The following is a 24,269-nucleotide window of genomic DNA, read 5'->3' as shown; positions in this document are numbered from 1 at the left end:
ACTACCCAAAAATCTGACCATAATTAGTTGCTGAGTAACTCCTGTCAGGAGGAGAACCATGGCAAAAGCAAGCCTTGTGTGAGTGCAGCCTTGCTAAAGCACTGGGTGCTCTTGGGGCTGGAGCCAGCCTCCATCACTGTCAGGGCTGAGCTCAAGCAGCATACAGCAATGAGAACAGGACAGGCTAAGACCATTACTACAAATACCACACAATAGACTCAGCTAATCTAAGTGATTTTATGTCTAAGTTCAATACATTATGACAACCCTATTTGACACAGCTTTCAAGGTTACGAGTACAATAGCATAAAAGTCTCCAAACTGAAGTAGTTTAAAAATGTTTTTGACTCTTTTTATCAAATAAGTATAGTAATAAGGAAGATATTTTACAGAGAAAAAGCAGCGACGTACAATCTTAGTTTCAAGAAAGAGAAACAATACAAAAATCAAAGCAAACCTCCACTATAAACAGCCACCACTATTCTTTACATATTATTTTGTCCATAAGACACAAGAAATCAAAAACTTTTAGACTGTTTGCTTCCACTGAAGGAAACTGTGCCACATTTTTCCATTAATAGAAAAGTCAGTAGTAGAACAACTTTCTTCAAAGAAAGACCATCACCAGCCATATTGCATTCTAGGATGTAGTGATATTAAGGTTGCACTGGAAGGACAAGTTCTCCAGGATTTACCAAAAAAAAAAAAAGTCTTGATTTCTAAAGTGGAGTTCATTATATACATTGTGCTTTTGAAACATTTATGTTGCAGGAATCTTTGGCAATCCAAATTCATCCACCAATACACCATCCTGTATGAAAGAAAGAAATCTCAATGAGATCTCCGCCCATCACAATATATTGCGTAAGTTTATATGTTTTATAAAGCAGTATATCTCTAGTTGTCATGGTGACATCACTGGAATCAAAATAAAAGCATTCTCAGTAGTAAGCTACAGTAAAGCCCCAAAAACAGAAGAAAACATTTTGTCTATTTATTTATAAGAATAATTACACTAAGAGCTGTAGTGGTACCTTTAAAGTTTACCTGTGGTGTTATCAGATAGCACTTACAAAATGATGTTTTAGCTCTTTGAAGTATAAAAAAAAAATATATGCAGCATCCAAAGCACACAAGACATGAAGTATCATTTTTGTCCAAAATATTGGAGTCAAAAATCAAGCAACCCACATAAATTCCATTAAGAACAACAACAACAAAAAAGTAATTGGCTTCAAGGAGGAAAGGACTCACTTTGTTTTTTGTATCAACAGGTGTGCCCTCTGGAATTGCTGGGGCAGAAGCAGCTTCATCTAAGTAGGAATTGTCTTCATCAGCTAAAAGCTCATCACCTAAAGCATCCAGTTCTGAAATTTAATTAGTTTGGTTGAAAAATCAGGTAAGAATATCCTTTTGCAAGACGGAAAAATTAAAGAGAAACACAATTCATACTGAATGCTTCAATTCATCCTGATGTCCCTTATTTAGCTGCTAATCAGGGATACACAAAGACTTGCTCACGTTCAAAGACAACATTCTGTTTTTCACTGTAGCATCCTATCAGTACCCCTTTCAGGTCTGCCCATTTATTACTGCTCTTACAGGAAATGTAGCTTTTATGCTGGAGTGGAGTTTTTTGTGGTTCTATTTTCTAAAGACTTTTCAGTATTTGGCTAGTGAAATTAAAATGTCACTTCCCCCTCCACCTTCCTCACCTGCTTCCAAATCATCTTCATCAATCTCTGGTGTTCCATAGCTACGACTCAGTGCTTCCTGGACTTCATTGGCTTCTTCCATCATATCCTCCAACTGATCTTGTATGTCCTGGAGCAGCAAATAATTTCAGCAGTCCACATGCAATGGTTTCAGTTAAATTAGTTGGAGCTTAATCAATTGTTTAATAGTTCTAGCATACAAAATAATTATTTTTACTTCTTAAATCAGTTTTTGAAGCAGTGTTAATAAAAGTCAAGAGACACACATTCAATACCATTAGATTACTATTAAAACTATAGTAAATAATATATCAGGCAGAAAGAGGAACCCTGCAACTACATCTCCGCAAAACCTTGTTTTTCTGTTTTAATGGGGAGCATAGGTGGCAATTCATCCACACAAAGTATGACAATGAATATTCTTCAGGGTGAACTGAAAGCCTCTAATAAGTTACCCAAAGCTCAGAGTTATGCTGAAAACCAGGAGACAGTAGATCTAAGGACTGTCCTAAGCTGTGCCACAGCAAAATTGAGGAAATATATCAGCATACCCATGGCATTTTACTTAGGTACAAGTAAGGAACCAATACTTATTAAAGGTTTACAATGTAAGCTATAAATAAAATCAGCATAGGAAAGGGAGCTTAGAGGAATTAAATACTGACATTTGATAAGAGTTTAAGTACAGCATACTTGAAATTATATTTTAAGTTCTTATCTTTCTAAGCTGCATTTTCTAAAGGCAGGGCTAGGTCACACAGATCATTTTGAAGTGTTTATTTTTTTAAGCTTGGCACTGGCATGAGGCAGGGGGAGCAAAGGACTAATCTGCATGTAAGAGCAACAACATAAGGAGAAAAAAGGAGGCTAAAGAAGCAACAGCAGGAAGTATCACCAATATTTATGCTGAAGTGCTAAGGAAAAGAAAGGAGATTACAGGTGAACTCAGCATGGAAACAACAATCAGTAGAAGGACAACAACTGCAGTACCAGAGCAATAAGGAAGGAATTAAGACGGCAGTCCAATGAAAAATAAATATATTATTATTTCAGTGCACCATTTCTATTCTTTAATAATTTAACTATAGTAAGCTTACCTCAATTTGATCAATTTTCACTTGCTTGTAAGCTTTCTTCATTTCTTTCACTCCCAGTTTCATTGCATCAACCTAGAATGATCAAATAATATGCTTGTATCCAATGCAGCAATACACAAAATTAAGTAAATGTGAGACTAAGATACTGGTACCGTTGTTTTTGTATCCTTCAGTGCCTGGATGGTGTAATTAGCTTGCTCCATATTAAAAGACTGCTGTGCTAGATTATCCCGCTGTTGTTCATACCTGTTAAAAATGATGCAAATAACAGTGCTGAAACACCACTATTTATTGCCACCAAAAAAAAAATATTCTGAAAAAGTTGATAGAGCTGCTTCTGAATTAAGCTTCTGTTATAACTGATGAGCTATCTTATATTTTAACTGGTGAGGTTATCAAGAAAATCTGAATCACTGTAAGATGGAGATGAACACCATGGCTTACTAATGGAAGAGATGCAGGTTGTCCAATCCACAAAGGCTCTGCACTGAAGTTTTGTTGGGGCAGAGAGGAGAGGTGGGAATAGAGTGGAAAAAGGAAACTTACATCTAACCCCCCTCCCCCCCCAAAAAAATTTTTTTAAAGCAAATAATAGTTCTTCTCAAGGCTAAAGTACTACCTAATCAAGAATGTAAAGCAGGCCAGGTTAAACATAAAGACTTGCTATTCAGGGCAATAATATATTCCAGTGAAGAACCCCTGAACACAGACCACACACAGTTCCAACATTCTTCCCATTTTATTTGTTTCTGGACACTTTCCAAGACAATATACTAGTCCAGGCTGGACCATAGGATTGCCTACTACACTCATGTGTGGTTTTTTTGCGTAGATACAATTACATGAGCTAAATTTGCTCAAATCCTAAAGGGTGTCCACACAGAACAGGAAAATTTTCAGTTAACCAAAGCAAGATCAGAAAGTACACGATTTAGAGTAATCAGTGATAGAAAAATAGGCTTTATCTCTTTTAGAAAGTTCACAAGCCAAGCACATCTTTAGTGATTAGCAGGTGTAGGTCAGCTTATCCCAGTCCAAATTTATATATTAACATACAAATTAGGCACAATTATGCTGACAGAAAATCTGTAATATGGTTTGGAAGGGCTGACTAGCTTGCTCAGCATTTCTCTTTTGAGGATGCTCAGAAGCAACAGTATTGAAAAGAAAAATGGAAGTATGCCACTCTCCTTCAACAAACCAGCCTTTAGTGATGCCAAATGAAAACTTACATTCGCTTCTGCTTTAACACTCTCAACGCTTTCTGTTTCACTGCATTCTGAAAGACAGAATATCCACATATTAGGCAAAGCATTTTACTTTACTTTGCATTATACTGCTTAAGCCTAATACATTCAATTTAAATTTTCTGAGAGTCCCCAGTGACTAATGTACAGTTTAACAGTAGTCACTTTTAGAGCACAACCCTGCATCAATGATCAACAAAGCAGGCTTGTATGCGATGCTTCTAGTATCTTTCCTATTTTCAGGATTTCCTACTTTCCTAATGTCAGGCTTTTGATTTTTTTTTTTCCAGAAGTGGAATATGAAGTCAGACTTAAATAACAGAACTTTTATCTTTATAAACATATCTTAACAGTTGGCATTAAATAATATTGCAAAATAGTACTTTATCAATACCACTTATACTGGATATGCTTATTACTAAATAAACATTTGATATGTTTATCATTAGATATTGTTTACCTGTTCATCTCCTTCAAAACCAGGCTTTCAAACTCCCTTTCTGAATCGCACAGATCTTTTTCTTTTGACAGGTGAACAGAACAGCCTCTACCAGACTTGACTCAGTTAACAAAAGGAAGAAGGGAGGCAATGGAGTTACTTCTGATGGACGAATTACAGTACACTTTGGAAAAGTTAAAAACCAATTAAAACACCATTTGAAGACATGTGCCTAAGAGATGCTTCAGAATAAAGATAATCCTGCAAGTTCTTACATCCCTTCCCAGTAAGACAAGATGCATTTCTAAAAACCTGAAGAACTGGATAAATCACTCCCTTACATGACAAGCTGTGCGAGTCACATCCTCTGCTGCTTAAATCCCACAGAAACTTGTTACCTTTGCAGGCCCCTCTCTCATCTTCTTCATTTGATCCTTATATTTCACTAGTTCAGCATCAAGTCTGGCAATTTTCTTGTCAATCGACTCAGCTCTGCTATCCACCTTTAATACATGACATGAAAAACAAACACACAAAACACTCATTAGTATTTTATTCAGGTACCGTACAGGAAAGAATGGCCTTAGTCTGAATATGCTACCAAAAAAATTGTTTTTTCACTCAGGATTTTGTGAGCAATTTAAAGTTTGTAGAAAATGTGAAAGCAGAAACACCTGCTACAAGGAAGACAAGAAATACTCTCAGGTTTCAGCAAGCTCTGCCCTTGTAACACATTCTCACCATTTTGAGATGCTCCCTTGCATACCCTATCAAGTCACAGTCTCTGTTCAGGCATTTGTGATAATGTGCAATGCCAGGGACTAAACTGAAACAGAAAAACACAGGTGCACCATGCTGGTAGGTAAGAAGGAAACACAAAAAGCACAGGGACATGTTCAGCAAGGGAAGAAGTTTACCTTTGGTGAGCTGAGAACATTAACCCTTCAGAAGATAGCTCTTCTTTGATACTTGGATTACTGGCTACATTTAACAAGCTGAAACTTTTGCTGGAACTTGCTAAAACAGGCTGCCCAGAGAGGTTGTGGAGGTGTCCAAGGCCAGGGTGGATGGGGCCCTGGGCAGCCTGGTCTGGTATTAAATGGGGAGGTTGGTGGCCCTGCATGTGGCAGGTGGATTGGAGATTCGTGATCCTTGAGGTTCCTTCCAACCCTGACCATTCTGTGATTCTGAAACTTTTGTGCCAAATTCACTTTCCTCATCACTCCCTACAAAGGAAGCCAGGGAACAGCAAGTCCATGGCAGTACTCCAAACTCTTCCTGCATTTTACTCCAAACCCTGAGGGCAGCTGCATGACTCCATAAAGGACCTCCAGCCCTAGAAGTCCTGGTGCAGTGCACACAACGTATCTGTTTTTATGGAAATATTTTCAGCCTACTGCATAAGAGGGTTAAACATGATTCTACATAAGTGAACATGGTCACAGATGCTATTAACAGCACTCACAGCATCACAAAAATGCTCAATGTGGACTATCACCCAAGAAGCATCCTAAGATGGTTGAATATAATCACATTCCAATCGTAAGCTGAGAGCAATCGAAAATTTACAATTCTGCCTTGCTGTCTGTATGGTTAAACGTGCAGTTATTCAGATATTCACTTCGGTGTCTCGATGATCCTTTTAAGCCTCTGTTCTATGGCAGCAGTGTACATTTGCCAGAGGCATTCTGAGCAGGCCATTTGATAGGAATATTCCTTACACGAGAGATTCAACTAACCAGGCACATCTGGCATGGAAAGATTTGCATTAAGATTCTTTTATACCAAGCACTTCACTCCTTAGCAAGAAAATAAGCCATCTGTGATTATTAAAATCTTGTAGATTGGAAGTCTAGCACCTCCTCAAAATCTTGATCAGTTAAGCACATGTTGGAGCACATCCAGCCTTCTGCACGGGGACAAATCAGCTCATAGATAAGAGGCTAGAGCAATTCTCAGAGCCAGTGCAAGCAGGAAATGGAGGCAAGCTTTCTGATCCATCACCTACATGAAAATTACACACAGTACATGGGAAGTAAGCTTCTAAAAATAAATTGAGTACCATGCACACACAGTATCCCCACTTGTGTAAAATTAGGTACAGTGTGCAGGTTCTTTGGCTTCAGTCAGAAAAAGGGAAACAGAAGGGCATCCAATTTAAACAAAAAAGTGAATGTGATATCTCAAATACCTATTAAGCAAAATGACAGCTTTTTTTGTACATAGAAATACATATGTTACATACATGGCTGAATGTTAATATTGCTGCCACAGCTACGAGCCATTTGTTTTAGGTCATGTTCCATGCTTACTTCTTTAAAAATAATAATTTTTTTTTTTTTTTCCAATGAAGTAAAAAGAACACCAATGCCACAGTAGGAACTGTATGCCTCCTACCAGCCTCATGACAGCTTTGAGTCATCTGACTGCTAAGCCAGCAAGGACAATAAAATCTGCCACTGGGTGCAGTGACGAGGCAAGCACTAGAAGCACAGCAAGAGAGCAAGCAGAAATGGGGAGAGCAGAAAAGTGCCCATGGAGAGCAAGAGGGGAGACAGGAGGGCACTGCACAGCCAGCTGAAAAATCCGGCAGTAGCCAAACAGCACAGAAAAGTAGAGAGAAGTGCTTCCTGGGGTTCAGGAAATTGCTTTCAGTCAGAGTAGCCACATAATCAGCTCCTTGAATTCAGAACCCTTCAACTAGGTGCCTTAATGTGATGCCTGTCCTAGCACTGCAAAAAAAAAAAAAAAAAAAAAAAGAAAAAAAAAAAAAAAGGTGTACTGAATGCTGTCTTTCTTGGGGTCAGTCATACTACTTTTGTCAGTCATGCTACTTTTGTATATAAAGGAAAGAACAATCCAAAGGTAGCTACAGACACTGCTTAACAGTTGTCTATTTTCCTTTTTTTCTTTTTTTTTTTTTTTTAAAGGATACCATTAAGTGATGGGATAAGAGATTTTACAAGGCAATCCCACTCTTTCAAAAGATGCAGTGAAACATATCAAAGGTCAACAATAATACAGAAACAACACCAAATCTCCAAACTGTTTAATTGAACCATGCTAAAGAAAATGTTTTTTTCCCCCAAATATCTCATACCATACCTTTCAATAGTAATTCTTTTCTTATTTTTAGTTTTTTGCATTTGATCTCCCTAGTACTTTCTAGAATCTTAAATATTATGAAAAAATATTACAAAAACAGAGCAAGCATTTTACCAAATAGATGGTTCACTTCATATAAATGAAGAAGACAAGCTCATTCACAAACTTGAAACAGGAAGTACGTTTCTGCCCATGCTTACTAATACGTGAAACAGCCAAACAGTCACAGAACAGCTTGGGCTGGAAGGGGCCTTAAAGGTCATCTAGTTCCAATCCCCAGTTGTGGGCAGGGCCCACCAGCTCAGGCTGCTCAGAGCTCCATCCAACCTGGCCTTAAACACCTCCAGCCCTAAATTTTACTTCCAACCACAGAAACTGATGTTGTCAAAACAGGCAAAAGCAAAGATGGAGCTCAGGAATATCATCAGGAATGGCTTGGCTTACAGACTTCCTCATAGCAAACACTCCGTGCTTGGAGAAGGCACCAAGCAGCTGACCAACCCAGGCTCTCGATTTCACATCTTAAAAAACACACCCCTCTAACTCAAACAATTTTACAATTCTGTGGTTGGTGGCCAAGTCACTACAGATTAACCTGAAACTCTGCTCTTCAATTAAGATGGTGTCTCATACAACTACATTTACAGAAAACATAATAAATACAGGCAACTAAAAAAAAGGTCACGACAGCTTGCAGCTCCTAGTGAGTCGCGGTGCTGACCATCGTTCTGAGAGAAAAACCCCAAGTTCCTGCCACTGTTTATCAAGGAAGCTGCTTCAGTTATGATCGTATGCAATCTAAAAATCCTCTTGGACTGACCTAGCTCCGAAAGGAATACAGCCTGCTGGCATACCTAAATCGGGCTGCTTTTATTAGATGAGTTCTGTCAGCGTTACAAAACGTGCGTTAACTTGGAAGTGGCAAAATCAGCCCTGAAAAATCGCATATCAATACAAAGTCGGCTGCTACAAGAGACAGACTTCCCAGCCTTCAGCCCATATCGCCAAGACGACAAACGCAGTCGTTAATGACGATGCGTCAGGTGGGTTCTGGCGGCATTCCGCACACGCACCTCAGCACGCTCTGCTAACAGCGGAAGCTGACCGCGGTGCAGGGGCAGCCCCGGCTCGGCACATCCCAGCTGACACCGCCAAGCGCCCGGCCCCGTTCCCTAGCGCTTCCCACCGACCTCAGTCCCCGTGACCCCATTCCCCCCCTCCGCAAACCGCCCCGCCCGGGACCGCGGACCTACCGTCCCGATGCAGTCGGTGAGGCTGGGCGGGGGCGCCTTGGGCTTCGCCTTGCCGAAGAAGCGGTTCATGGCGGCGGTCGGCCTGCGGCTCGGCGACGGCAGCAACAACGATCGCGCCGGCCCGGAAGCACAGCGCCCACTTCGCGCCTGCGCTCTACTAAAGGCGGAAGTACTTGCACAGAGGAGCGCTACCACTTCCGGTCACATGGGGAGGACGGCGAACCCCCATTGGCTATGCGGAGGGTGGGCGGTGCTAAGCAGAGCCCATTTAAAGGGGCACCGCGGTACAGCGCCACTTGAGCCGTCTCTCTGGCAGGATTGGTGCTGTTGGCTGGATTGAAGCTGTAGGTGATGTCCCACCTGCACTTGTTCTGAATCTTATTCAGGGCTTGGCGTGAAGGGCTGGATATTGTTCTTCAACACAAAACATCTGGAAGGATGCAGGATAGATTTAAGACTGTAATGAAAAATAAGTGCTTTCTTCGTAAGAAGTGGATGCACATATAATTTAGCATGTGCTGTATTTCATCAGTGGTTTCATCAAAATCAAATAACTATTGGTCAATCAACCAAATAAAATATTTCAAAAGCAACTTTAAAAGATGTTTCTCAGCACTGAATTTGAAAAGGAAGGAATTGTGAGCTTTTTGGGAGAACTGGAATACTTATGAGATTATTCATATGTTCTAAGGCTTACTTTTTAACACACCAGGATTCCAGTTAACAGAAATACCCAGCAGGCAGGCTCCAATAGTTTTAAGTATTCAAATTCAAAGACACATCTACATCCATGCATGTTCCCTCCCACACCACATACTGTGTAACTGTAAATATATCATGTCAGCCTTGCATCAGCTTTTCCCTTTTTTCCCCTCCCTGGAAGCACTGAAGGCCAGGCTGGATGGGGCTGTGAGCAACCTTGTCCAGAGGGAGGTGTCCCTGCCTATAGCAGGGAGGTTGGAACTAGATGTCTTAAAGGTCCCTTCCAACCCAAACCATTCAGTGTTTCTAATTTCTTCAAATTGCTGTGCCCTCCTAGAAAAACACCATTTAAGTTCCAACATTATTGAAATGTTATTTTCTAATATTTAAAAAAAAAAAAAAGCAGCAGAATCTTCCTCATAAGATCAGTTGATTTTAACACATCAGATACCGCTTATGCCATATATATGCCAAATAATACTATGAAAACACAAGTGAAGCAGAAGTATATTACACTTGTTTTGTTTTATTCTATTTTAAGTTAAGAACACTTTGTCTTTTGTTTGTTCTGCAGGTGTTTCGTTTTAAGACATTACTGAGGACCTAACATATCTTTAGGCTTCACCCACTGGTCAAACTGGTCTGATGTGAGGAATCCCAACTTGATAGCAGCTTCTTTTAACGTTGTCCCTTCTTTGTGTGCAGTCTTGGCAATCTTAGCTGCTTTATCATATCCTGTAGCAAACAAAAAGAAACCATTTAGCCATGTTCAGTTTCAGAAGATTTTTTTTAGAGATGAGAAAAAAGTAAGACACTCGGTTTTCTGAGAATTAATTTTGCTAGATAGTTCTATTACTACTTAACTCAATTTGCAGTAAATATGCACTGAATGTATAATACAAACTCCTTACTTAAAGTAGTCTTGATGTAGGTTTTAGACTACATAAGAGTTTTATGCAACTTTCTCCCATTTTCGTGTTACACTTTTTGTTATTATCAGAAATCAAATCAGGATGACGTACACAAATTCTCTCGATCTCTCTTCTGTTCTGAATTATTTCTTTAACACACTGTTATGGTACTGCAAAAGCAAGGTGTATCTTTATCACCACCAACAGCAATTGATGATGCTAAAGGAAACTAACTTTTGGCCTGGCACAGAACTTGGTTTCCTAACACTGTGACAATACAAACAATGCATGCAAAATAATGTTTCTGAAAAGTATATAAGTGCAATGTTTTGAGAAGTTTCTGAGATTTAAACCTACCTATATGTGGATTAAGTGCTGTTACCAACATCAGGGATTCACTCATTAGTTTGTTGATCCTATCTGTATTGGCTTTGATTCCAACAACACAGTTGTCAGTGAAAGAAACACAAACATCTCCAAGAAGTCTTGCAGAGTTTAAAACATTCTTAATCTAAAAAAAAAATAAAAAATACCCAACAATTATTGTATTCAGATATTAGTAGCTGCACAATCAGGCACAGTTGTTCCTAAGTGGCGTCTCTCTATCCCCCAAAATGTACCTCTCTGATTGGCAGCAAAGCAGTACATAAAATAATGCACCCTATTCCTGCTGCAGGCTATGCTCAGTTACTCCCACTTGAAGTAATTTTCTGAGAATCATTTAAGAGATGAACTCTTGCCTACAGACCACTGTATGTAAGGATGTCTTGATACAACAGTTCACAAGTACTGAGTAAGAAATGAATGAAGGTATTTCATTCAAGGTCATTCCTCCACCACTAGGTACCAATACTACAACATTTAACACTATAAAGTACAGCACTGTCTGGCATTAGCCCCCTGCTTTGACAATCCATAACATCCCACTTTTTTTTTTTCCCCTTCTCCTTTTTTTTATTTGTCTATGAGAATTTATATTCTGCTAGTTACATCTCTTAGCTGTTCAATATGATTTTTGGAGGGTGTGGAGCAGGACGTGGTAGCTTCAAAACCAGGTGCTGTATGCTTAGAAGTTCATTCAGATGGGAGAAAGAAAAAATATTTTAATAATTCCTAACGTAAACTAAAAAAGCGACATCAGCAAGTGTATGCAGTGTAGAAAAATAACATACAGCATTCTGCTTCCCTTGTGCCTCTTATCTCAAAAACAAAAAGACAGAAACTCTACAGCTTTCCTTTTATTTCTATATAATATTAGTGTCTTTTTCACAAATCACTTTAGTTGTTTTTAAAATTATCATCCCTACCCTAACCTCTGCAATATTACTTTATCTTATACACTGTTCTTCACTGTTGTGAAGATTGTCTCCACAATCTTCTCTCTTTTTTTTTTTTTTGTTCTCTCAATTCTCCTGTTTGTTTCTTGGGTTTAATTGGAAAAAAAAAAAAAAAAAAAAAAAAAAAAAAAAAAAAAAAAAAAAAAAAAAGTAAATAACCCAAGGAAGAAAATAAAAATGACTTCATTTTAAAAACATCCAAATTTCAGTACCAGGTGATATGCGACATTCAATTAATTTTTTAATTAAATTAAATAGAGGAAAAGCAGTATGTGCACACATGTTTAAGATAAAAGCTTATCAGCATAAGATATCTTCATGTAACAAGACTGCTACCATCCTGTCAGAATAACAATTACCATACAAAAGAATAATGTTTTTTCTCACATTTTATCAGATTCTCCAGTCCCCGTATTGACCAAATATTCATTGAGCTTTTCTCTACTTATCTGACTGTACAAATGACAACATCAGAAGTCCTAAATATTTTACTTCTAAATATTTTAACTTCTAGAACTTACCATCATGGGCTTAAAAACATTCAGCTCAAAGTGCCCATTGCTACCTCCTACAGTAACAGCAACGTGGTTTCCCATAACCTGGGCTGCCACCATGGTAACCGCTTCACACTGCGTAGGATTCACTTTTCCTGGTTGTGAAAGGGAGAGAAAAACATTAATGACGACTAAGGAAATCCATCAATCATTTGTTTTCTCATTTACCAAATCACATTCAAGAGAAGATACTTTGTAGGAGGTAACGGTGTACTCCTTTTTATCCGTTCACCACAAAAGAAATTATTTCCGTAAACTATATTAAATTAACTGTACTGCTCTAGTCTTATTTATTCCCCATTCTCTGCAAAACACAAAACCTTCAATTATATTGTCTTCTCTTGAAAGAAAAATCTGCAGAATGCAAAGATTTAAAGAAGGCCACCCACAGATGGCTGCTTGAGCAATTTGCTGAGTTTTCAAGAGTAGGCTCAAACAGGCATGAACTAAGCAGCTGTTAATTACTACAGTCCTTAATAATCAAGAGACTGTTACCTGTCTTTACTCAAACAGGTTGGTGTGTCTGGTAAATCACTGCCAAGTCTCAGTTAACTTAAGAAAAGTATTACTAGCTTGTTAAAATTATTTTCTAACAAAATCAATACACTGCCTTTACTTGGCCAAGAAGAGTAAGTACATACAGGTATTATTCTCCTTCATGTGCTTGCCAACACACAGCTGTGCAAGCATTTTTATGAACACGAATTTTGGTAAAATACAACAGAAGAAAAACTGACAGAAGTGTCAGATCACAGACCTACTGACATCAAAGAGTTAGTAGTCCAAAACAAAAGAAACAGGAATTTTTTCTCCGCATGTTTTCTCCATACCTGGCATGATACTGCTTCCTGGTTCATTTTCAGGCAGGATGAGTTCTCCTAATCCAGAGCGTGGTCCAGATCCCAGGAAACGAATATCATTAGCTATTTTCATCAGACTACATGCCACTGTGTTCATAGCTCCGCTGAGTTCAACTAGAGCATCGTGAGCTGCAAGAGCTTCAAATTTATTGGGAGCAGTGACAAAGGGCAAGCCTACAGGGACAGTGAGGAATATGAAGCCTATTAGGCACTTACATGAAGACATAAACCAGAAAACCAACCACACAGTTAGCTTAACATAAAACTATGTCAGTAACACCAAGCTCACCTCTCTTTCTACCTTTCCTCAAAAATGTGTTTCTTAAACGGATTCAATTCAATACAAAAGGCACAATAAAAGTCACTAAAATAGACAAGAATGTGAAACTTAAGCATCAACTCAAATTTGAGAAGCAAAGATATGGAATTCAAGTTTCCATGCTGTATTGCATACTAAGCAATGCAGCAATTTGCTTTGCACCTCAATACTTAAAACATTTCAATAATGTCTTGAGGGTTAGCCCAAATGTATCCATCTTAATTCCTGTTTAGACTCTCCATTTCAAGGATGCTTTATCTCAGTTATAGAAATAGGGGGTTTTGCAGCACAGCCATTAGGGCAAATAAGAAGTAATCACAATTGGATTAGCTACTTAAGGAAAAAAAGATGCATCAAGCATTAGCACTGGAAGGGAACAACAGCCAGATGGAACACGCAAAAGCTCATTAAGGCTTAGGATGCCTGAAACTTCTGGCAACAGCAAAAGCACAGGAGCAATGGAAGCAACAGCTCTTCTTATGTTAATTAAATCTACAGTCTGAGTGTAGGTTCTATAATTAAAAACATTTCTTCAGGATTCTGCCCTGCAAGTAAATTCTCAGCAAAATTTTATTGGTGGTGGTGGACATCAAATATGGATGCTGAACTTGTGCCCCACAGAATTACTGGCCTGAGCTTATTTTATCAGTACAAACAAGAACAGTAGCAATATCTCAGTTCCTAGAGGAAGTGCAAATTCCTACCATGTTCTGCAGACCCTGCCAGACACAGGCTCCCATTCTATCTGAATGCACTTCTGCATTTCACAGATGCCAAGATCATTCCAAACTTTTCATTTTGTCTTTGCCAATAAATTTCCCATGAGAGAACGTAAGGAATTTAAATAGTCTGCTCTACTTGTTTTAAACTTGTACAACCCTCACATATGGTATACCTAATGAGCGTAAGATGGACAACCCTGCCCACAGCAGGGGGTTTGGAACTAGATGATCTCTGAGGTCACTTCCAACCCAAGCCATTCTGTGATTCCACATGATTCTATGGGACAGCTTCCTACAACACTGATGGCTTCTCCAAGTACCAAAACAAGCCCTTTACTGCTTCTCAGCAGCTGTTGTTTATATCACTTCTTCCCTGCCAAGGTACAAGAAAATCTCAATCTTCTACTAGATTGTGAATAATAGATCTGTTAATACAAAAATATTGCTGATAAGCAGTTACAGTGTATTTAAGTGAAATACATATGTATTCATTGTGGGGCCTTTTTTAAAACTCACATAGAAAAACTGGTCCACAGATCAGAAAACTCAATGGCTCTTTAAGTTAAGATTTAAGATCTATAAAGACAGCATCAGAAACCAAACAGCTAACCTCCACTCCTTCACATGAAATAAATTGGTGGTTCTGGAAAAGTTTGGGGTTTTTTTGTTTCATCCCTCTTCTTTTGTGGCAAGCAATTGAAGATCAAGAGAGTCAGAGAAACAGAGATCAGAATGGAAGTATAGCTGGGCTACTAATAGAAGTCTGAAACACTAAATCTCCAGTAAGCCAAATTCATTGCACCACTCTCACTGCGCTGAGTACTGTTAGAAAAAATACTCTGCATTAAATAATTTTAAGTATAAGGCTTACAAAACATATACTGCTTTATAGATAACTCTGAAATATCATTTCTCACCCGTCAGTTCAGCCACTTTAGCAGCAACTTTCTCAGCAAAGCCAATTCTTGTGTTTAATCCTGTACCAACTGCAGTCCCACCAGCTGCCAGCTGATACACTCTTGGCATGGTTGACTCAATCCTAGCCACGCCGTATTTAATTTGTTGCACATAGCCACTAAATTCCTTTGAAAGAATGAAACATAGAAGAAAAACACAGCAATAAGAAAATAGAATTCTTTGGATTTTTAACAATACTCATTTACTGAAGGCATTGAACTTCACCAAGATGCTAAAAGGTGTTTGCATTAAGAGGGAAAATTCCCATATATTAGAAGACTGCTCACACAGCAGGGACAACTTACACATAAAAGCAACCTACATATATAAAAATGTATATTACAATGCATCTTTCTCTTGCCTTGTATCTCATTCATGTACTTTGTAAAATCTGAATCCAAGTAGGTCATACCTCAGATTGCACTAACAAAGACTCAAGGTGCAATTAGACAAACAGATCCTGGACTTTGTTCATGTAATTTTAGTTAATCAGAAATCCACCTGTGCCTTCTTGGGAAAAAATACACAAATTTTACAGAGATTTTTTATCAGTTCTGTTAGAATTAATACCTTACCAAGTAAGGTAACCTAAGCAATTCCTGACAATACAATAACAAGGATTTCTCATACACATATAATCATGAACATACTTTTATTCAAAATATTTTGTAGTTCTGTATGTTGTCTAAACCTCATTCATATAAACTTACAAATTACAGGCCCAATTTACCATGTTGCCAGTGTAATAGAAACAAGTTTTGTTACTTGGCAATCAAACATCACTTTGAAATCATTTATATTTTACTACCATAAGCAACATATATGGAAAATTTTAAGAACGCTTCCAAAGCAGTTATTAGAGAACAGCGTTCAGCAAAACTCCAAAAAAAGATGAAAATATTCAGAGATTCAGCCAATTGCCTGATTTATCTTAAACTGATTTTAGTCTCCTCAAATTTGCCCATTTCCTCCAATATATTTACAACTTTTCCCCAAACAAACGTGCATTTTCACTGTTTACCTGCCCAAGTGTAAGTGGAACAGCATCTTGTGTGTGAGTGCGTCCTATTTTTATGATTTGGGAAAACTCTTTGGATTTTGCTTCAAGTGCATTCTGTAGCTTCTTCAGTCCAGGCAACAACACCTCATTAACTTCCTGGGCAGCAGCGATATGCATTGCTGTTGGGAAAGTGTCATTTGAACTCTGTGAAGGAAGTTTCAGAAACTTATTTACAGGGTTTTCTCACCATAACACCTTACAATATTAAGACTGACATGTATGGCTTTATTCTCTTTACTTTATGAAGAAGGAATTGAGAATACAGTAAGGAACCTAGCAGTGTTCCACAAGCCACTCTGAAGGAATCATTAAATCTTCTAAACTCCCATCAAGCATGTTATTAACAAAATCTATGCCTTATGCCCACAGAAACTAAATATACCAAAGGACAACAGAACTGGTACAAAACACAAAATATAAATAACAAATGGATTTGGGAATTTAAAGAAATTATAGCTGACTTCAAAAGGTCAAAAATATTGATTTTGTAATGATAATTCCCACAGGATTTCGAGCAAGCACAAAAGATCAGAGCTACAATCAACTCGGTGGCTCAAACTTTAGCTAATCTGAAGAAAATTCTGAGAGTGAAATATAATAAACATGTCTACTTAAGAGTGGGTAAACAAATACTAAATGGCTCTTTTGCTTGCCAATTACAGGACCTTAGCCACCTTATTATTTCTTCTACATGCTTTATGGAGTGTATTTGGGAGATAACATCTACATGGATGCAACCTCTAGAAACTGGATTTAAATTGAACTTTTTTATGACTGCTTGCAGAAGCGTTCATCACCAGGCCACTTCTGCCTGATGTATCACTTGTGAATTCATCTGTCATAAACAAGATGAGAGTTTTTAATCTGAAAAGCTCCTACTGACACAGACCAAATTTTCAAGTTCCTTTAATCTGAAAAACCTGAAATTTGGAAAATTGTTGCTAAACCCACAAATGCAACTATTCTTTCTATATACATATATATTTTTTTTCTATATCCCATATTTTATTTAAACAGATACAAAAATAATCTGAACAGTGGCTGTAAGACAATTCAGAATTAAAAAAAATTAAAAGAAGTATAATACAAGTATAATAACCTGGCTTTTATTAACATGATCATTTGGATGCACTGGAATTTTGCTTCCCAGTTTGCCTCCCAGTATTTCAATAGCTCTATTGCTGATGACTTCATTGACATTCATATTGGTTTGAGTTCCAGACCCAGTCTGCCACACCACCAGTGGAAAGTGATCATTCAATTTTCCTGCAGCTACCTGTAATGGAAAAACAGAGATGATCTGTTCTACCAGAAAAAAAAAAAAAGCAGCAGCTATGAATCTTGCAATATATTCAAGTATATGTATTGACTTGCATGGAAAGAAGATCCTAATCAGCTACAGATGTCTATACCAACTTATACCTTCTGTAGGTAGGTTGTGACACTTGCCATCTCAAGTCAAGGCAAAGCAACAAATATGAATATTCTCCTCTTCAATCTATATTTTTTGGACCCTGATGAACCTCATCCGCATATAGAGATTTTTCTAGGGATGTAGTAATTTCAAAATCTGTGCTCACAAGTATCTCTCCCATGCATATCAACCTCAGAAAAGCATAGAATGCAAAACAAGAGATCTGTTGTCACAACACTGAGGTTAGATCTCCATCTCCAAATGTTCAACTTACAACACAGTCCTCCTGGAATCATGCTTTTCAAGAAAAGGCCTTATGAGATATTTTCTACTTTATACAAGGGCAGAGCTTCCACTGTGAAAAGCAACTCTGTTCTTTGTTCTATCTTTTTTCTTTCAGGTTACTGAGGAGGCATTTTTAAAAATGCAATAAAAAAAAACCTCAAACAGCTTTCAGAACTCACAAATCTAAGACAAGGAGCCTTTAGCCACCAAAACCTCTAATCCACCTTTCACTAGAAAAGACTGGCTGTACTCTCGAGTTCCCCAAAGTTCTTGGGGCTTGAGACTCATGGTACTACAGATGATAGAGAGCAGACAAGGCTTCTGCATACTTCCAAGATTTTGAGGAACAAGAAAGCTCAGTAAAACAATTATTCCAGCTAAATATCTGTTGGTCTATGCAAAGGAGTACAAATAGTATAACCATGCCTTAGTTATTGCTCATTTACAACTGTGCATTAGGGTGGTATTTATCCTGATAAAGTGAAGATATTTCTGTCTCACATCATCCTCTTTAGCTATAAAAGTGATACTTGAAAAAGCACAGATTGACTAGCAATCCTAAATCTGAAGAGGAAACAAATGAGTAACAGAAAAACTATTCAGACTGCAGGTGGTCTTCAAAATACAGGGATACAATTGCTTAACAGACTAGAGACTTTGATAAATTGGAAGCTTTGCCTGTATGGCAGACTTGCTCTAACAATTCAAGAAAGAAATGCAAGACATCTTCATCAAGCCCTCAAACAGTGCTCCCAAGAGAAGCTAACCAAATATACAGTGACAGTTCTAGTATTTTCAGCAGTTTGCTCCTACCTCATCTGCTGCCTTTACAATAGCACTGGCAATCTTTGGGTCGAGACCATAATCTTGATTTACTTCAGCTGCTGCCCTCTTCAAGATGCCAAAGGCCCTTATAACTTGAACCTGAGACACAAGAATAAATTTAAACATGTAATCTTTTTTCATGAAGAACAGTTAGGAATCCACAGCACAGATCTTTTCTAACTCAAATCCCTTCTAATCTTAAACACAGCAACAGCCAACCAAGGAACCAGAGAGCAATTTAGAGCACGTGATGTGTCATCACATTCCAGGTAACATTTATCCAAACAGTACAGAAAGCAATTCATAACTCACCCTTTCTTTCTATGTGTATCAAAACCAACTACATGTATTAAAATGAACAGAAAAGAAGAACTGGGTTTGTTTCTAAAATAGAATTTTGAAGGCAGATTGGCTTATGCTTCAGTACATTCAAAAACAGAGAATGATGATGTCCATGTACGCTCATGCTTTAATTACATCTACAAGAAAGCAGTTTATCAACATATGACACTTAAATACCTTCAATACACTTAGATACTCCCTACATTTAAATATCTTCAACAACAAACTACACTGCATTATACAGTAAAAGTAATTCAAATTATTCCATCCATTGCCTTTGCTCTTCAATAAAATGAAAGATTTCTATTCATCCTGTTGGTTTGGGTTTTTTTGTTTGTTTGTTTGTTTTAATAAAACAACACAATAAAAAGCAACACCTCACCATGAAAATTCTAACTTCAATGAAAATTCAAAGGTGACCGTACTTCCAGAAAGAGATTAAGAAAAGGTATTCACTCATATCCAGAACATACTGAAAGGTGTAAGTGGACACAGGCTTGAATTACTTACTGGCATCCTTTCTGAAACACCTCCGATCTTGAAGTTCATCGTAGATCTTACAGTCTGAGCACCATAGTATTTGTCACTTGGGACCTTCAGTTCACCAAAAGTATCGTATTCTATCCTAAAAGACTCTTGAGTGGACTGTAGGAAAGGGAAATAAAAAGTATGTTTCAAACACTGGCAAACAGCATCTTTTTCTTGAAAGGAGAAACAACTGAGGAAAAAAGGGTAACAAAGATACACAACTAGTGTTAAGTATTTTTCTAATTATATTTACAAACTTTTGACACATTTCTAGTCTGATTACCTGTCGCTACAAGAGTCACAATGACAAATATTACAGCCTAGCAAACCCACTGGTGACAGGCAGCACTGAGAGACTTCAGACTTTGGCTGCTCACTGCATAAAACTCATCATCCTGGTGAAGACTCGTGTTGTTTTGAAGAATCAGAAACTCATTTTACAATTTGCAGAACGGCTGTTAGAGCCAAACATAAGAACTAACATGGTTCACACAACATCCATCCAGGCAACGTAACAGAAACCCTATCAGAAATCCACACTGAACATGGGAATTAAAATACTTGAAAGGAGCAGCTGAGTAATTGATTACTAGCTGCTGATTGTGAATTCTCACCTTATGCCTAAGAACACTATATACACGTTATTATCTAACACAGAAGTAAATTAAGTTTAGGTGATGTACACCAACTGAAAAGTAAAGCCTTTTTTAAAAAAAAAAACAAAAAACAAAAAACAAAAAAACCCACAGTAGCAACAAAAAAATCCAATATATTCATTTATGACATGATCACATTTGTATGTTGCTTCACAGATTATGGGATTGAAGAGGAAGCATGTAAATGCAGTTTAGTCTTTCTCTTCCTACACTTTTGTCAGCAAAGCCTCAATCTGCTATGAGAAAGATGCTCATCCTTCTACACAGGAGAAGGTTACCTTCTTATGGAGTCCCCAGAGAGGGGAAAAAGACTATTTGAATTCTTAATCATAGATGGAATAAAACAATCCCAGCTTCATAGTAATACACACACAGTGATGGGCTTTGGCCTAACAATGACCATCAACTGTAAATCAGATTTTAGGAACTATTAGGAAAACGTTATCATGGTTCGTGTACGTTTTGAATGCTAGTTGCAGATTTGGTTTTCTCATCTCAAAAAAGCATATTATTTGAAACAGTTCAAAGAAAGGCAGTAAGGCTGATCAAAGTGGGGTACAGCTTTTACGCAAGCCTGATTGTGTAGTTCAGAAAGAGACAACCTGGGGACCAAAGGAAAAACTAGAGCAGTAAAATTGCTAGAATGACAGCAAATACTAGCTGCTCACTGTCTCTTCCAGTACAAGAAATATGAGCAACAATATTAGGGTAGCAGGGGGGAGGTTCAAGGTAACAGAAGGAAGCATTACTTCACACATGGCGCAGACTGACAAAACTGCTTGCCAACTGATGTTGTGGATGCAAGAAGCTTGCAAGTGTTCAAGACAGACAAGATACACATTCAGAAAAAAACATCTGAACTGGGTTATCACACAGAGAAACCACAGTCTCGGGAAAAGTCCTTGATTTGAAAATGAGAAGTCTGTGTAAGTGAAAGAAGAAAGCACTTTATATGCCTGCACATTTCTTACTCTTCCCTAGGTGTCCACTGCTAAAGCCATTCTGTTTCTCCCCTTGGTCAGCTTTACTTTCTCCTTATTCTGTGAGTCTTGGACTTCTTGGAGAGGAGCGCAGCTGAGTTTGTGCAGAACAGCACAAACTCTCCAGCAGTCTGTCCATGTCTACACCATCACAGGTAGCAAGCAGTAGGTGGGAGTATTCCATATTTTACTGTCCTGGGCAGTGTTTCCAGCCAGATGGAGAAGCTCTGCCATTAGGTACACCAGCAACCATGTAACAGAGCCACCAGCCCCAGGGCTCAGGGCTCTCTTGCAGTGCAGATGTTGCATATGACTCAGAAGAAACTGCAGCCCAGCCCACAAACACCAAGGGTTAGCTCGTGTACTGCTGTCCTGCTCCCCTCAACTTGCTTTTGACCTTCCCACAGACCCTGACCCCACAGAAAGACTACACAGAGCACAGATCAATATGCCTTTTTGACAATTCTTAACCCTCTCTATTCCGTTTTAATCACTTAACGTTCATATACATGCTAAAGAAAAACACATCACAGATATCCACTGGTCTACTGGTCTCTAAAACCCCTGCTTTTGGTAACTGGACACTTCAGGCAAGCAGACAACATAAGGCTTTCTATAGAGATGTGCTCTGTTTCTGCCAAATTCCAAGCACCCATAGTCCAAAGCTTACAGTTAGGCAAACATAACTGTCCTCTTGCCTTGTTGCGGGGTACTGATCAGCTAGGACTGATTGCACCATCACACACTGGAAGAATTCAAACAGAACTGCTGCTGTAATGCTTCCTGTAGAAAATTATATTCTCATTTGAGATGTAACAACTTTTGGATGTAAGTATTTCAGTTCAAAGAATAGTTGTGTTTTTTGGGTTTTTTTTTGTTGTTTTTTTTTGTTTTTTTTTTACCATGTCAGAAACAGTCCTTAAAAACTGGCAGAAAATGGAATTTGTGCTTATCTACTCTCCTTTATATTATCAACTGAGTCCCAAATTCTGATATTTACTCTTTAGGAACAGCTTGTGCAATTTAGCTTTAAGTTGAGGCAATGCAATAGCCATTCAATAGGGCCACAGGCACACTACATTGTATGCAACATGAATTGTTCCAAAATATAAATCTTGCTGCCAAGAAATTCTCTACAAACTTCAAAAAGCATGAGCTTTGGTTCATTATTTCCCTCCACCCTCATTTAAATATTGGTTGGTACATTTTTGGTAGTGCTCTTGGAAATAAAAACATACAAAATTTTCCCATAGTTTGAACTCTTAATCCTCGGAGGAACATTTTGCTCTAACTTCTAACACGTGTTATCTAAACTCAAGCAATTAATAATGCCTACGTGCAGCACAGGGCATATTCCTGACCTGCAAAGATCACAATACTGCACTTCTTGTCAGACTGCTGCCTTGCATACGTATTGGGCCTTCAGCAAGTGCAAGAAGGCCACTATCTATAACATACATGTCACAAAATCACAGAATGGTTTGGGTTGAAAGGAACCTTTAAGATACCTAGTTCCAACCCCTGCTACTTTGCAAGACACCTCCCTCTAGGCCAGGTTGTTCAAAGTCCCATCCAACCTGGCTTCCAATGCTTGCAGGGAGGGGGCATCCACAACCTCAGTGGGCAACCTGCTCCAGTGTCTCACCACACTCACAGTAAAGAATGTCTTCCTAATATCTAATCTATATCTACCCTCTGCTAATTTACAGCCATTTCCCCTCATCCTGTCACTACCTGCCTTTATCAAAAGTTCCTTCCCAATTAGTTTTCATGCTTTTGTTGCCCCCCTTTTATGTTGCAATTAAGAATATTAAAAACTTTTGCTACTTATACATAATTATTATATTACACTCCTTTTATGTAGCCCAATACAATTCCTCTTCACTCAGTGCAGCCCAGGCAAGCCAGAAAGGTTGGACATCCATAAATCCATAATGCTTTCCTTCAGCTTCAGAGACCCTTATGGAATAGCATTCACGTTCCTCCAGCAGCCCAACAGCCAACGGGCAAGCCGCAATAAATAATTTAGGATGTCTGGCAGAGATCACAGACCGCTTTCGGGTACAGCCGAAGCACCTCCCTACCTCTCGAGCAGCCCGCAAGACTCTCCTGATTTTTCTAGAAGCAGCTCCGCACACCAGAACTCTGCCGCAGCTCGGGCAGCTCCGGGCCCCGCTCACATCAAATCCCGTCCCCTACGGGCACCATAGATAACAGCCGGACAACGCAGCGCGGGCACCGGGCCTCCGCAGGCCGCGCGCTGCAGGCAGGGAACAGCGAGCGGAGCGCAGGACCGCTCCCGGCGCCACTCTCACACCACCGCGGCTAAACGCCCGGCCCGGCGCCCCCAGGCAGCGCAGGCGGCGGAGAGCCGAAGGGGCGGAGCCGCAGAGAGGACGGCTGTCCCGATAGAGGTCACGGCGCCCCCGGCCCGGCCCGGTGCTCACCATGGCAACGCGCAGCGGGGTCCAGCGAGCGGCGTTGTCGGCGGCTGTGCCGGGGAATGGCGGCGACGCCAGGAGCCCGGCGCAGCGGCCCAAGCGGCGGAAGGCGCGGAGTGAGCGGTGCATGGTGACGACGGAGGGTGAGACCGCCGGGGGCGGAGGAGGGAGTGGACCGCCCCGGATGGGCGTCAGGATGGAGGGCAGCCATCGGCACGCGGGCTGCTGCCGACCAATCGGCTGCTGCGGGAGCCGAATGGCTGAGGAGCTCCGGTCGGAAAACGATGCTTCCTTCCAATTTAAAGGCAGCACCGGGTGCCTAGCCGCCGGCTACGCAGCGGCCAGGTCCGGATATAATTCCTTTCTTCTTCCTGCTCAAGCAAGTACAGCAGTGCTCCTCGCTTTGGTGGAGGCAGTGGTTCCTCTGAGAGAAAAGAGAGGACTGAGCCACAGGCTTTAGAAGTTCGAGAGATCATGGAATCACAAAGGTTGAAAAAGACCTCCACGATCACCTAATTCA

At 39.4% G+C, this 24,269-nt stretch overlaps 2 protein-coding genes across 3 annotated transcripts; both read right to left on the bottom strand.

Moving 5' to 3' along the window:
* Nucleotides 1–223: 223 nt before the first annotated feature.
* On the bottom strand, nucleotides 224–9,033 carry CHMP5 (charged multivesicular body protein 5). The gene is made up of 8 exons (XM_048940637.1): nucleotides 8,857–9,033; nucleotides 4,897–5,001; nucleotides 4,045–4,091; nucleotides 2,965–3,058; nucleotides 2,813–2,884; nucleotides 1,716–1,824; nucleotides 1,255–1,367; nucleotides 224–811 (listed from the first exon to the last, which is right to left on the bottom strand). Exons 1-8 carry the CDS (start codon nucleotides 8,923–8,925, stop codon nucleotides 761–763), a joined length of 660 nt encoding a protein of 219 aa, XP_048796594.1. The 5' UTR covers nucleotides 8,926–9,033; the 3' UTR covers nucleotides 224–760.
* A 1,031-nt stretch (nucleotides 9,034–10,064) lies between these two features.
* Nucleotides 10,065–23,935, bottom strand: FH (fumarate hydratase). 2 transcript variants are annotated; one of them, XM_048940623.1, is made up of 10 exons: nucleotides 23,756–23,935; nucleotides 19,655–19,789; nucleotides 18,791–18,901; nucleotides 17,378–17,554; nucleotides 16,240–16,422; nucleotides 15,179–15,344; nucleotides 13,191–13,394; nucleotides 12,328–12,455; nucleotides 10,827–10,980; nucleotides 10,065–10,293 (listed from the first exon to the last, which is right to left on the bottom strand). In XM_048940623.1, the coding sequence occupies exons 1-10, from the start codon at nucleotides 23,876–23,878 to the stop codon at nucleotides 10,151–10,153; spliced, it is 1,524 nt and encodes a 507-aa protein (XP_048796580.1). In that variant the 5' UTR covers nucleotides 23,879–23,935; the 3' UTR covers nucleotides 10,065–10,150. The 2 variants fall into 2 exon arrangements, with proteins under 2 accessions (XP_048796580.1, XP_048796581.1); XM_048940624.1 differs by lacking the exon at nucleotides 23,756–23,935 and adding an exon at nucleotides 23,393–23,636.
* Between the last annotated feature and the right edge of the window lie 334 nt (nucleotides 23,936–24,269).

Source organism: Lagopus muta, chromosome 3 (assembly GCF_023343835.1).
Source record: "Lagopus muta isolate bLagMut1 chromosome 3, bLagMut1 primary, whole genome shotgun sequence".
Classification (NCBI taxonomy): domain Eukaryota; kingdom Metazoa; phylum Chordata; class Aves; order Galliformes; family Phasianidae; genus Lagopus; species Lagopus muta.
This window is presented reverse-complemented; position numbering and strand designations above follow the sequence as displayed.